Raw genomic sequence first — 14,175 nt, forward strand, 5'->3', positions numbered from 1 at the left:
CAGCTTTTATTTTTCCAGGAATTTTTTCATGTCATCTAGCTTATCCAATTTGTGGGTTTCCACTACTCTCTCATAATCCCCTCTACTTCTGTAGAAGCAGTAGTAATATCCCCACTTTCATTTCTGATTTTAATAATTTGAGTCTCCTCTTTTCTCTCAGTTCAACTGAGTAAAGTTTTATTGATCTTTTCAAAGAACCAACTTTTGGTTTTATTGATCTTCTGTCTTGTTTTTCTACTCTCTATTTCATTTATCTCCCTCATCTTTATTTCCTTCCTTCTGCTAGCTTTTGGTTTACTTTGTTCTTCTTTCTCTAGGTCCTTAAGTTTTAAAGTTAAATTGTTGATTTGAGAAATTTCTTGTTTTTTTGTTTTAATTTAACAATTGTAATTAATTTTAAATTGAGGTATAATCGACATATAGCATTATATGAATTTCAGGTGTACAGCAATTTGATATTTGTATATATTGTGAAATGTCCACGCCAGTAAGTCTAGTTAACATTGCCAACATACACAGTTAAAAATCTTTTTTTTTCTTATGATGAGAACTTTTAAAGTCTACTCTCTCAGCAACTTTCATATATGTAATATGATATTATTAACTATAGTCACCATAATGTACATTATAAGCATACACTAATACATCCTTTTATTGTACTTTGCTTTATTGCACTTTGCAGATACTGCTTTTTTTTTTAACAAATTGAATTGTTGACAATTATTGACAATAACAAATATATTGTCAGATGATGGTTAGCACTCTTTTTTAGTGATAAGGTATTTTAAAATTAAGGTATGTATATTTTTGTTAAGACATAATACTGTTGCACCCTTAATAGACTACAGCCTAGTGTAAACATAACTTTCATATATACTGGGAAACAAAAAAGTTCATGTGGTTGTCTATTTTGCAGTATTCGCTTTATTGTGGTAGCCTGGAAACAAATGTGCAGTATCTCCAATGTATGCCTGTACATCTCCGTGGCTTATTTATTTTATAATTAGAGGTTTGTGCCTTTTGGCTCCTTTCAGTCATCTCTTATTTATTTTTAAAGTAAATGTTTATAACAATATATTTCCCCCTTAGCACCAGTTTTGCTTCATTCCGTAACTTTTGGTATGTTGTGTTTTCATTTTCATTTGTGTCTACGTTATTTTCCAATTTCCCTTGTGAATTCTTCTTTAATAGATTAGTGGTTTAAATGTGCATTGTTTAGTTTCCACAGTTCTGTGACTTTTCCAGTTTTCTTTGTTACTGATTTTTAACTTCATTTCCTTGTGATCAGAGAAGATACATTGTGTGATATTTATATTTTTTAATCTACTGAAACTTAATTTGTGGCATAACTTATAGTCTGTCCTGGAAAAATGTTTCATATGCCCTTGAGAAGAAGTGTATGTATTGTTTTTGGGTGGAGCATTCTGTATATGTCTATTAGATCTAGTTGGCTTACTGTGCTGTTTAAGTCCTTGATGTCTTTAAGTATCTTCTGTCTGGTGTTCTATCCATAATTGTGAGTGGGGTATTGAAGTCTCCAACTATTATTGTTTTAGCTGTTGATGTCACAAAATTACATCATTGTACTTTTTGTCCCCAAACATAAACTAATAATTCTTTTAAATTCATTAATCTCCAAAATTATGTAGAAAAAGAGATTTAGAGTTCAAACCTAAGTTAACAGTAAGTAGTACTAGCTTTTAAATTACTAATTGGTTTTTCTTTAAATATGTCAATCTCTTAAATCATGTAGAAAACAAAAGTACAGTTACAAACCATTGTTCACTTTTCTTCAATCACTTTTCTTTCTGTTCCTCAGACTTGATAATTTTCATTATCCTATCTTCACGTTAACTAATTCCTTCTTCTACCTTTGAGTCCCTCTAGCAGGTTTTTTTCATTTTGGTTTTTGTACTTTTCAGCTGCAGAATTTCTTTTTGGTTCTTTTAGGTTTTCTGTCTCTTTAATGATATTTCCATTTTGTTCATACATTATTTTCTTGACTTTCACCATATAATCCTTTCGTTCTTTGAACATATTTAAGATAGAACATTTCTGTTGATTTATTTTTATTCCTTTGAATGGGCTATACTTTTCTGTTTCTTTGTATTCCTTGTGATCTTTTTGGATATTTGAATATAATCATATAGTAGATCTGGAAATCAGATTCTCCCCCTTCCCCAGGGTTTGCTTTTTTGTTATGTTTTTGTTTTTATCATTATGGGTTGTATCTATGCCAAGAATCAGCCTGAAGTGAAAACTTAAGGTCATCTTAGGTCTTTCCTGAGTCAATGCCTTTTCCCAAGTGTGTGTAATCAGTTTCTAATTTTCCTCGTATATGCAGTTGCTTTTGAATGTCCTGGCTTTTCTCCCCAGCTTTATTGGGATGTAATTGATATAATATTGTATACGTTTATGATGTAGAATGTAATTATTTGATATATATACATATTGCAAAATGATTATCAAAATAAGGTTAGTTAACACATTTACCATCTCACATAGTTATAATTTTTTGTATGATGAGAACTTTTAAGGTAAGGTTTACTCTTATAGCAACCTTCAAATATACGTATAGTATTATTAACTATGTCACTGTGCTATACATTTCATCCCCAGAACTTATTCATCTTATAATTGGAAATTTGTACACTTTGACCATCTTTACCAATTAGTCCTTCCCACTGCTTGCCACCACACCCCAGCAACCACCGTTCTGCTCTCAATTTCTATAAAAGTTTGATTCTTTTTTAGTAGATTCCATATATAAGTGAGGTCATACAGTATTTGTCTTTCTCTGACTTACCTTCACTTAGAATAATGCCCTAAGTTTTATCTATTGTTGTGAATGTCAGGATTTTCTTCTTTTTTATGGCCAAATAATATTCTGTTGTGTGTATATCACATTTTCTTTATTCATTCATCTGTCAGTGAACACTTAGGTTGTTTCTGTGTCTTATTTATTCTGAATAATGCTGCAGTGAAATGCTGCATCCATGTCCCTCCAGAATATTTCCATCTTCCCAGACTTAGACTCCATTGCCATTAAATAATTTCCCATTCTCTCTTCCCCCATCCTCTGGCAACTACTTTCTTTTCTTTTCTTTTTTTTTTTACATTTTCTTATTGAGTTATAGTCATTTTACAATGTTGTGCCAAATTCCAGTGTAGAGCACAATTTTTCAGTTATATATGAACATACATCTTTTCATTGTCACATTTTTTTCACTGTGAGCTACTGCAAGATCTTGTATATATTTCCCTGTGCTATACAATATAATCTTGTTTATCTATTCTAACTACTTTCTGAATATATGAATTTGACCACTCTAGACACCCCACCTAAGTGGAATCATACAGTATTTGTCCTTTTGTGACTGGCTTATTTACTTAATATAATGTCTTCAAGTTTCATCCATGTCATAGCATTACTTCATTCCTTTTAGTGGCTGAATAATATTTTAGTGTACTGATTTGGCACATTTTCTTTATCCATTTATCAGGATATTTGGATTCATGAGCATTTGATTTTTTTATACTTTTTGGCTATTATGATTAATATTATTATGATCATTTGTGTAGAAGTTTTGTGTAGAAATAATGCTTTCGGTTCTCTTGAATGCATACTTAGGATTCTCATTGCTGGGTCATATGGTAACTCTGTGTTTAACATTTTGAAGAAATGTGACTGTACTATTTTACATTCCTGCTAGCAATATATGGAGATTATTGCCCTCCATCCTCACCAGCACTTATTATTGTCTGTCTTTGAAAAACTTTAGTTACCCTAGTGGATGAAAAGTCGTATCTCAGTGTGGTTTTGGTTTGCATTTCCCTAATAACTAATGATGTTAAGAATCTTTCCATGTGTTCATTGGCCATTAGTTTTTTTTGTTTGTTTGTTTGTTTGTTTTTTTTGAAGAAATAGCTCATCAAATCCTTTGCCCATTTAACATTGGGTTAATTGTCTTTTTATTGTTGTGTTGTAAAAGTACTTTATATATTCTTTATATATTCTGGAGGTAAGTCTCTTATCAGATATATGATTTGCATGTATCTTCTCTCATTCTCTGAGTTATCTTTTACTTTCTTGGTGGTGCTCTTTTTGAGGCACAAGCATTTTAAATTTTGATCAAATCCAATTTATCTGTTTTTCCTTTTGTTGTTTGTGATTTTGGTGTCTTATCTAATGAAACCATTGCCTAATTCATGGACATGAAGATTTAATCCTATGTTTTCTTCAGGGAAGCTTATAGTTTTCATACATTTTTTGGTTCACTTTTTCAGGCATTCATAAGTTGATAAAACTACCAATTGTAAAAAAAAAATGCTGAAATTCAGTAACTTAATAGACAAATGAGATCTACCTTCAGAAATACAGTCTCCCTGAAGGAACATCTCCCAGTGTTCAAGGAAACTTTCATAGATCATTGAATAAGTTTAGAGATTGGGGTAGGCTTGGAGATAACTGATTAGACCAGATTACAAAAAAAAAATACAAAACACTGATTGTCTCCAAGACAAGAGCAAGGCTGGGGTTTTTGTCTGTTTCTTTGTTTTTAACATTGTCAGCATTCTTGACTGTCTAAATTTAAAACCAGGTTCTTCTGCCCTTGTAAGTCTATGATAATAATAAGCTTTCTAAAGATTTCTGATATGACTCTATAAAGCATGGTTTCTAAGGCCTTGATTTTGTGTCCTTGATGCTCACCAACAGAAGCAGCTTTACCATCATAAAATCCTCTCAACAGTCCTTCCTTATTCAGGATAAAGAGAGACCACAGAATTCTGATTCTTGTCTCAGATCTTCACCACTGTGTTTGTTTATTCTCTCTTCTGCCACAAAACTTCTGTTCAGTTTATGTTGGTATCAAGGTTAATCTTTGTGGTTAATTTGTCTGAATCATTTGTTGAGACAGCAGTCATGCAGTAGTAGCATTTGGAAATCTGACACTAGGCATTGTGTGATTGTGAAATAAACAAAAACTATCCATCTTATTGGGAAGGGTTGGAAAGTAGAGCAAAATATAGAGCATTCTCAGTGCTCTAGAGAGCTCCCTCATGCCTCTTTCCTGTCAGTATACCTTGAAGGGTAGCCATTACTCTGACTTCTAATACCACAGATTAGTTATGCTTGGTTTTGAACTTCCTATGAACAGAATTATGCAGTATATGTTCTTGTATGTCTGACTTTTTCCAGTCAACATTATGACTGTGAGAGTCTTTCATATTAGTAATTTGTTCTTTTTCACGGCTGCATAGTCCTCCACTGTATGAATGTATGGCAATTTATTTTTCCATACCACTACTGATAGGTATTTGAATTGCTTCCATTAGGGGCCTATTATAAATAAAGTAGTTATGAACATTCTTGTGTGTTTTTGCTAAGCAGAGCTTTTATTTCTGTTGGGTATATACCTCAGAATGGAATTGCTACATCATAAAGTATATGTTTGTTTAGGTTTTTGTGAGAAAAAATATTGACTGCTGCCAACATTCTCCCAAGGTGATTGTATCAATGTACTGTCCTACCAGCAATCTAAAGGAATTCCAGTTGCTCCCTCTTCTGACCAACTCTTAGTATTGTTAGTTGTTTAAATAGTAAGCCATTATGCTGAGTATGTAATGGTATCTCATTGAAGATTTCGTTTGCATGGGTAATAGTGTTGAGCACATTTTCATGTGTTCACTGGCCAATTTTTATATCTTTTTCTGTAAATTATCTCTTTGAGTCTTTTTTTAATCCATTTTTTATTGTATTGACTTTTTCTTATTGACTTCTATGAGTTTTTAATGCATTATGGGTAGGAGTCTTTTTTTAGAAATATGACTTGCTATCATCTTTTCCCAACTAGTGGCTTGTTATTTTTATTCACTTCATGGTATCTTTTGATGAACAAAGTTATTAATTTTTAAAAGTTCAAATTCCTCAGTCTTTTCTTTTATGGCTAGTGCTTCTTGCTTCTTATATCCTGTTTAAGAAATCTTTGCCTGTCCCAAATTGATGAAGATATTCTCCTGTTTTCTTCTAGCTGATTTCTTATATAGATCTGTGTAAAATTTCTAAATTTGTGTGTGGTGTGAGATAAGTTTCCTTTTTCTTACAGCTGTCAGGTTCTCTACTCTGGCCTTGAGTTGGATATTCAAGGTCATAGGTTTTTGTTTGTTTATTTGTTTGTTTTTGGTAAGCTCTCCAATACATCCATAAATCATACTACCCCACAATCTTTACAAAAACCATGTTCATTTTTAACAATTTTTTTTGTTTAGTTGTTTTTTTGGAGGGCGGTGGTACTTAGCTTTATTTATTTATTATTATTATTTTAAATGGAGGTACTGGGGATTGAACCTAGGACCTTGTGCATGGTAAACATGCAGTCTACCACTAAGCCATACTGTCTCCCTCAAAACCATGTTTGCTGTTGTAATCCAGCACTCCACAGACTACTCCATCCTATGCTACTGCCAGTAATAATTTTAGTAATTGTGTTGCTCTTGCTTGGTATGAATTACTAGTGTCACAGTATTTAGCAAGCATAAGAAGTCATCTTTGCATTCCTTAAATATGTGAGCAACTCAGTCTCAATCTTGCCTTGATATTCTGTTTTGCAGGGATATTTTTGATAAAAATATTGTATCAGTTATGGTCCTGGCAGGAAACATAATTCCACTCAAGTGTTTCACCTGTAGAACCTTTATCAGAAGAATGGTGGACAAGTTAGAGGAACCAACAACAACATTAAAATATCCAGAGATTAGCAATGGAAGAAAGCCATACAGTCCCTTTGATTAAAGGAGTAATGCAGATAAATAGATGCTAGCTAGCTAGCTAGATTTCTCTCTGCTTCCCTTGTTCTTACCTGTTGCTAATGCCTTTCACTAGCCAAACCCAATCAGAGGCCACCTGGAAGCAGAGCTCACATATTCATAGGGGTCGACCTTCCAGTGCCCTGAACAGGAAAGAGAACGTCTGAGAATGGATCTGGGGGTAAATAGGCAAATAGAGAATAAACAAATCTCACATATTATGAACCAAAAATCAAAATAGACTAAGCAAGATTGCTTTGGAAATGGTAATTATAAGACTTAAGAAAACCAAACTAAATTGACAATATAAATTATAAGCTATTACAAATTGTAGATATAAACTGTAGAAACCTGTCTACATGTAGAATGAATAAATAAGTGGAAGGAATCTAAAATGAGAAATATAAATGTTAAAGGTTGAGAAACTGCAAATTGTAGGAATTTCCAGTGATGAACAGAAGTGAGGCTCTCTGTTTCTCTATTTTATCTACACTTCCTGGCCCATTGTAGCCCTGATAAAATGAATGGATGGATGAATGAATAAACACTGAAAGTAGGAAGAATAAAGTAAACCAAACTGATATTAAGATGTTAATTTAAAAAAATTTTTATTGACATATAGATGATTTATATTATATTAGTTTCAGATGTATAACATAGTGATTCAGTATTTTTACAGCCCATATTGCATTAAAAGTTATTACAAGATAATGGCTGTAATTCATTGTACTGTACAATACATCCTTGTTGCTTATCTATTTTATACAGAATAGTTTGTATCTCTTAATCTCATACCTCTAATTTGCCTCTACCCCATTCCCCTTCCCCTTTGGTAACCATGAGTTTGTTTTCTGTGTCTGTGAATCTGCTTCTGTTTTGCATATACATTCACTTGTATTATTTTTTAGATTCCACATATGAGTGATATCATACAGTATTTGTCTTCCCCTGTCTGACTTATTTTACTAAACATAATATTCTCTAGGTCTATTCACATGGCTGTTAACGGCAGAATTTCCCTCTTTTTTATGGCTGAGTAATATTCCATTGTATGTATATATACATCTTCTTTATCCATTTGTCTGTTGATGGGCAATTGGATTGCTTCCAAATCTTGGCTATTGTAAATACTGTTGCTATGAACATAGGGGTGCATGTATCTTTTTGAATTAGTGTTTTTTTTTTCCTGGATATATACCCAGGAGTAAATCTGCTGAATCATATGGTAGTTCTATTTGTAGTTTTTTTGAGGGACCTCCATCCTGTTTACCATAGTGGCTGCAAGGACATTTTTAAAAACTAAAAGCAAAACAAATAATAAAAGCAAAACCACTTCTGAATTATTTGAAACAGAAAGTAAAAATCAATTTTAAAGGCATAAATAAAAATCAAGCCAGCCTTGGATTTTTCCACTGCAACAATGAATATCACATATTCTTCTAAAGAACTTTCAGAGAAAAATAATATTACCTAAGAATTTGGAGCCAACTCAACTAGTTGTTCATATGCAAAACCAACAGAAGAATGTTGTAAACACTATATTTCATCAAGTCTGAGATTCACTGATTGTAAGATACACTTTGTTCTATTAGCACAAAGAAAGGAAAACTCTTCCAATTAAACTTTAACACAGTGTTTTAACAGAGGTCATAGTGACACACGGATTACACTGACATTACTTTCCCAGCTTGTTGTGTGATAAGGCAGTCATCTCGCATGTATCCCGGTAGTAAAACATAATTCAGTTACATCTGCTTATGGTTTTCTTCCTTCCTTAGGTCCTATAAAAAACTTGGGGTTGTTCTACCATAAAATGTGGTGTTGTGGTAATTCTTCCAGTAATGTTTGCTTTATAGATAAATATATGCCCTGCTTGTTTCCCTCTTTGCTGCACCCACAATTTTGTTGCAATACCAAATTATAATGTAATATTTTCACACTTTAAGTAGCATTAGAACTCAACATGTATTATACTAGTGATTCAGGAAACTCAACATGATGATGGTTTAAAGAGTAGAGACAAAAGTACATGCATGTGTAGCCAGTTGACTGCTGTAGCATAAGTGCCCTCTAGTGGACAATGATTGTAAGACACATCAATTGTAAAACACCTCAATTTCCAAGGTGCTAGAAGTTGGGGGGGGGGGTCTTATGTTTATAGATGAAATATAGCAAATTGAACCCTAACAATTGTAACAGTTAATTTTACGTGTCAGCCTAACTGGGCCAAGGGGTGCCCAAATTAAACATCATTTCTGAGTATGTCTGTGAGTGTGATTCTGGATGAGATTAGCATTTGAATCCATGGACTCAGGAAAGTAGACTGGCCTCCCCAGTGTGGGTGGGCATCCTCCAGTCCATCGAGGGCCTGAGTAGAACAAAAAGGTGGAGGAGAGAGGAATTCATCCCTTTTGCTTCCTGCCTGCCCGCTTGAGCTGAGACGTTGGTCTTCTCCTGCCCATGGACTGAGACTTACATCATCCCTTCCCCTCCCCCACCTCCGTTCTCAGGCCTTTGGGCTCCAACTGGGAGTTCCACCTTCAGCTCCCCTGGTGCTTCGGCCTTTGGTTCTCTGCCTTACAGACAGAAGATCGTAGGACTTCTCAGCCTCTATAATTGCATGAGCCCATTCCTCATAGTAAATCTCATAATAAATAAGCATATCTCTATTGGCTTGTCCAGGGTGATTGTAGTAGAGTGACGAGAAGGGGCTGGGTTCTATATGTATTTTGGGGCTAAAGTCAATGGGATTTGCTGATGGATTAGATGCAGGGTATGAAAGGAAGAAAGGAATTAAGAACGACAGCACAGGTTTTGGACTGAGCAACAGGAATAATGCAATTGCCCTTATTGGAGATGAGAAAGGCTGAGTATGGAGGTTTGTGTGAGTGCTAGGAGTTCAGTTTGGGATGAGTTCCATTTGAGATGCTTGGCTGACATGCACCTGGCGATGTCATGAGGCAGTTAGATAAGTCTGGAGTTCAGGGACGAGAATGAGATGGGAGGTTTAAACCTGGGAATCAACCACATAAAATTTAAAATCCTGAAACTGGACGAGCTCTCCAGAGACAGCGAGAGAAGAGATCTCAGAGCTGAGCCCTGGGGCACTCCGATGTTAGAGGTCAGGGCAGGAGAATGGACCAGGAGACCCTGGCCTAACTAAGGAGGGTGGAAATGAGCCTTTCTCACCCTGAGACCTCAGCGTGCAGTCTGGCTTCATCCTCCATCCGGGGGAGGGGCGCTCTCTTTCTCTGCATCAGTGTCTGGTTAAGTGAAAGTTGCTGCACTGCCAGTTCCTCTCAATATGTTGCCCTAAGACATGAGAGAGAGGACACCAAGTTGGATTCAACATATTAATCCTAATAGAGCTAATGACCTGGTGGTCTCTACCGATAATTCCTCTTGACCTCCTGGGGTTTATTTTCTCACTGCCGTCAAGAACCTGACTTTAGTGTTAGAAAGAGAACCCGCTGCCAGGAGATGCTAAGCTCTTTTCCTCAAGATCTCTTAACATTCCCTCACTCTGTCTGTCCTGCACCTGCTTCAGCAAACAGGTCCTGTAATCAAAGGAAGCTTGAGAGCGATTTTCCAGGGATTTAACAAAGACTAACATGTATTTTGCTAATCCCACAGTCTCAGAGCCCTTCTCCCACCTCTTAGTTTAAATAGAATTTTCATAAAGTATAATTTGAAAAGTTCTCTATATAATATCATATCAATATCAAGAGACTTCTGTTTCTTTCCTAACAGGATTAGGAAGATATAGTGAAATTGGATCTATTTCTGATAAAATTTTCACATTATACTATGACCACATGGGATTCATACATAAACTGACTCCAGATCATTTTGAAGCTGGCGGGTCGCTTGCTGGCTCTGGAAATTCTAAAGGTATTTTTGGACAGGTCAGTGATACAATGCATTGAAGCAGTTCGCCTTGTTTTAAAAATAGATGCCACATTCTATATACAGAGCAATGGGGAAATGGGAAAGTGTTTTCCTTGGGACAAACCCTTATTAATGCTCTTTGCTCTATGTAACTAAGGGAAAAACCTCCATGTGTCAAGGAACATCTCCAAAATCTTTCAAGCCCTATCCAGGGTTATAGAGATTTAACTCCATCCACAATATTTTCATATAAATGTCTTCACAGCAAACCACCAGATGTTCTAAGCTAGATCCAACCCAGGTTCATGGTGAGTTTGATGCTCTACCTCTCAAGGTTGACCTTGAAGAAATGTGAGTTCTGTTTTTCCCACTTGTTTACCTTTTCTCTTTCATATTAACCCTGCCCCCTCATTTCTTCCTTTTCTAATGCTGACATAGAGGACTTACCATCTACTTCATGCAGATTTTCCTGATAGTTTTGATGTATCATGTGCCCACCTGGGAAGTTACAAATGCCTAAGAACTCCTCATGGCACACGATCATGATAAAGAGTTCTCATTAGTATGTCAGTGAAGAATCAAACAGATGTTTTGACTGAGGTTTAGTAAAACCTGCCCTTTGGCCTAAAGGAAACAGAATAAAAGATGACTCTAGTTTTACTAGATCTTTCCGAATTACCAGGCCAAGACTGTGGTTCAGAGGATGGTGTTTTAACTTCCCCTGTCTGAGTATCTGTAGAGAGTAACAGGGAACTTTGTAGTGACAGTAAGATGCCATCCTGTGACTCCCTGTGTCCTTATTTGCCGATCTGTTGTGTGAATCTGCAAAGAAATATATCAAACCACATGAACAGAAGGGTCGCACTCACCAAAAAAGCAGTTACCTCAATTTTTCAGTAACTTCACAATATGTAGAAAATGTCTTAGCTCTCTTATGTCAACGTTTAAATTATTAAAATCAAAAGCTGGGGGGAGGGTATAGCTCAGTGGTAGGGCACATGCTTAGCATGTACAAGGTCATGGGTTCAATCCTCAGTACCTCCATCAAATAAAAAATAATAATAATAATAACAAATAAATAAACCTAATTATCTGCCCCCCCAAAAAAAGACAAAAAAATTTTTTTAAGCCAATGGGGGTTTTTATACTCAAGATGAGTTCCAGGAACTCACACTCAGCATTATCACCTCCCTCCCCCAAATCAAACTATACAAGCATCCCCTCTGGATACAGAAAGTTCCTGGATCTTATTTGGCTCTGACTGTGTGCCACGCACTAGCAAAGCACTTCGTCTTCCTAACAGCTGTTTCTCCTCATTTTACCCATGGCTAAAGAATTTACCCAGAATTACACCCACCACTGGTTAGTTGCTGGAATAAGGCATCTAAGCAGACAGCAGATTCCAGGGCCTGTCCTGTTAGTCACTGCGCCGCCTTTCCTGGGACTTGCACGTTCTTTTCATGGGACATACTTGCCACTCCCAGGCTAGGATGTCCTACAGAAATCTTAAAGCTTTGCCAGTAATTTTCAAGAGTCCTTAAGCCATCTGTTCAGTCCCAATACATTCTCACAGTGTCTGTTTCCCACTCTCTCCCCTACTTGGTGGGCTCCCAGATTTAAGAGACCAAGGGAAAAGGCATGAGAGAAATGGGTCTTGAAGGCACAACCTGATGGTGGTGCCCTAACGAGTCTGCACTGTCTACCACCCTCCTTGTGTCGTAGCAACAAGGTCAACTCCAGCATCCCCTTTGGGGATGGTCCTCACCTGTCTTCTCGCCCCTCAAACTGCCCAGACCTGGACAGGATCAGGATCAGAGAAGGGTTGTTGAAAAGAAGACCCCTGGGTCAGAAATGTGGGCCAAAGGTGTCCACGTCAACAGCCAGGAAAAGCCTTGTGAGCCAGAGGGAGCGAGAAGGGCACGTGCCACCAGTGCTGGGGAGCCCTCAGCGCTGGGCAGGGTCACCGCAGGAGATTGGACGTGTCAGCGCTCAGATGGAGAGGTGCTTCTCAGCCCCCCACTTACATACGACTCCAAATAAGAACTGAGTTCTGGAGTCACCACCTCCAAACTCCACACACACGACATGACACTCAAGTCTTCCACGCCACCTTCTACGCAGGAATCTTAAACTGAATTTTACTCCTCAGAATTGATTTTCCTCCTCGGTAGAAAAAAATGCGTTTTTCCCTTGCACACACGTGGATGAAACAGAATCCATTGAAATATTCCTCCTATTGATAAGCAAAACAGCATTGTTTTGATGTGAAGTGGAAGCAAATCTGTTACTTGCATTTTGTCATAATTGACAAAGCTGTTCGAAATACAGTATTTTCTCTTTTCATATCCCAGGCTCCTGATATGGGCTTTGAGACTGCCCTTGCTCCACAGTATATCACCGTAAATGAGATGATCTTTTTTGCGTATGTACCCAAGAATGAACCTAAGGAAAATATACACAACAAGAAGTTCAACGGCATTCACGCTGGAAAAGTGATCCACTCCAGGTAGTGACTGACTAGCTTCACATTTCACTTTGATGGCACACTGGTTTCTAAATTCTTAATTTTGAGCCTACTTTTTTGAGTAATTTTCTTGATCACATAGGATAAGTTTTTCCTTTAACACCTCACAAGGCCAAATACATTTATGGACTCCAAGGTGCCTTGTGCAATGCGCCAGTTTTAGAAATGTGGGGCCGGGTCTGTCAGCACTGTCAGGCCAAGCTGCAGGCTTGCGTGTTTGTCATCTTGAGCATCAAAGACGTGTGGGCTGCATTGGATACTGCTGATCTTCAGGGCTCGGTCTCAGGACAGCTGTGTATGTCCTGAAGGCAAGCACATCTAGCGTAGAGGAGGCCATCCTGCCTGAAATACTGCATGGAGGGTGTGCCGAGTTCTCAGGAACACTTGCTTTGAAAATACCAGCTAGAGCCAGTGACCCTTCAAGCTACACTTAAGGCTTAAAGACTTTCTTTGAAAAACAATGCGAATTCTGTAACTCCCCCCTCAGATCTAACAACCAGGAAAGGAATGGTTTCAGATTACCAGAGACTCCCCCATCCCAAATGTGATGGGCCCTATTCCAGGAGGCTGAGGTCTGTTTATTACGCGTGCATTGGGCTGTCAGTGCATATCCTGTCCCACAGCCGCAACTCCACGCACCCCGCGGCACAGCTCACTCAGAGGTGGGATTGGAGGATGGGGGTTAGACACAATATAACAAACGTTGGCATTAGATTTTTCCCACAAAGATTGTAGAACATTCTGTCTCTAAGAAAAGTATCTTGATCTCTTGTTTTGATGACTGACTAACTGACCGGGAAGGTCAAGCATTTGGGAACCGGAAGTTATGAGGTCAGCAATAGGCCAAAGGCAGGTATCTAGGTAGTCAGGGGGCAAAGCAGGGTAAGCCCTTCATTCTTCTGTTGACAAATAGTTATTTAACACTCACTGCAAGCAAGACAGTCTGGGAGATGGGG

General features: G+C 37.1%; 1 protein-coding gene across 1 annotated transcript in view; it reads left to right on the forward strand.

The window, feature by feature from the left end:
* The window catches only part of CATSPERB (cation channel sperm associated auxiliary subunit beta), a 128,482-nt gene that overhangs the window by 54,044 nt on the left and 60,263 nt on the right, over positions 1-14,175 (forward strand). Inside the window, exons 15-16 of the mRNA XM_045505727.2 lie at positions 10,558-10,712; positions 13,047-13,201. Coding sequence (XP_045361683.2) covers positions 10,558-10,712; positions 13,047-13,201 — 310 coding nt within the window. The remainder of the gene's footprint in view (positions 1-10,557; positions 10,713-13,046; positions 13,202-14,175) is intronic.

Source organism: Camelus bactrianus, chromosome 6 (genome assembly GCF_048773025.1).
Source record: "Camelus bactrianus isolate YW-2024 breed Bactrian camel chromosome 6, ASM4877302v1, whole genome shotgun sequence".
In the NCBI taxonomy this organism is placed as follows: domain Eukaryota; kingdom Metazoa; phylum Chordata; class Mammalia; order Artiodactyla; family Camelidae; genus Camelus; species Camelus bactrianus.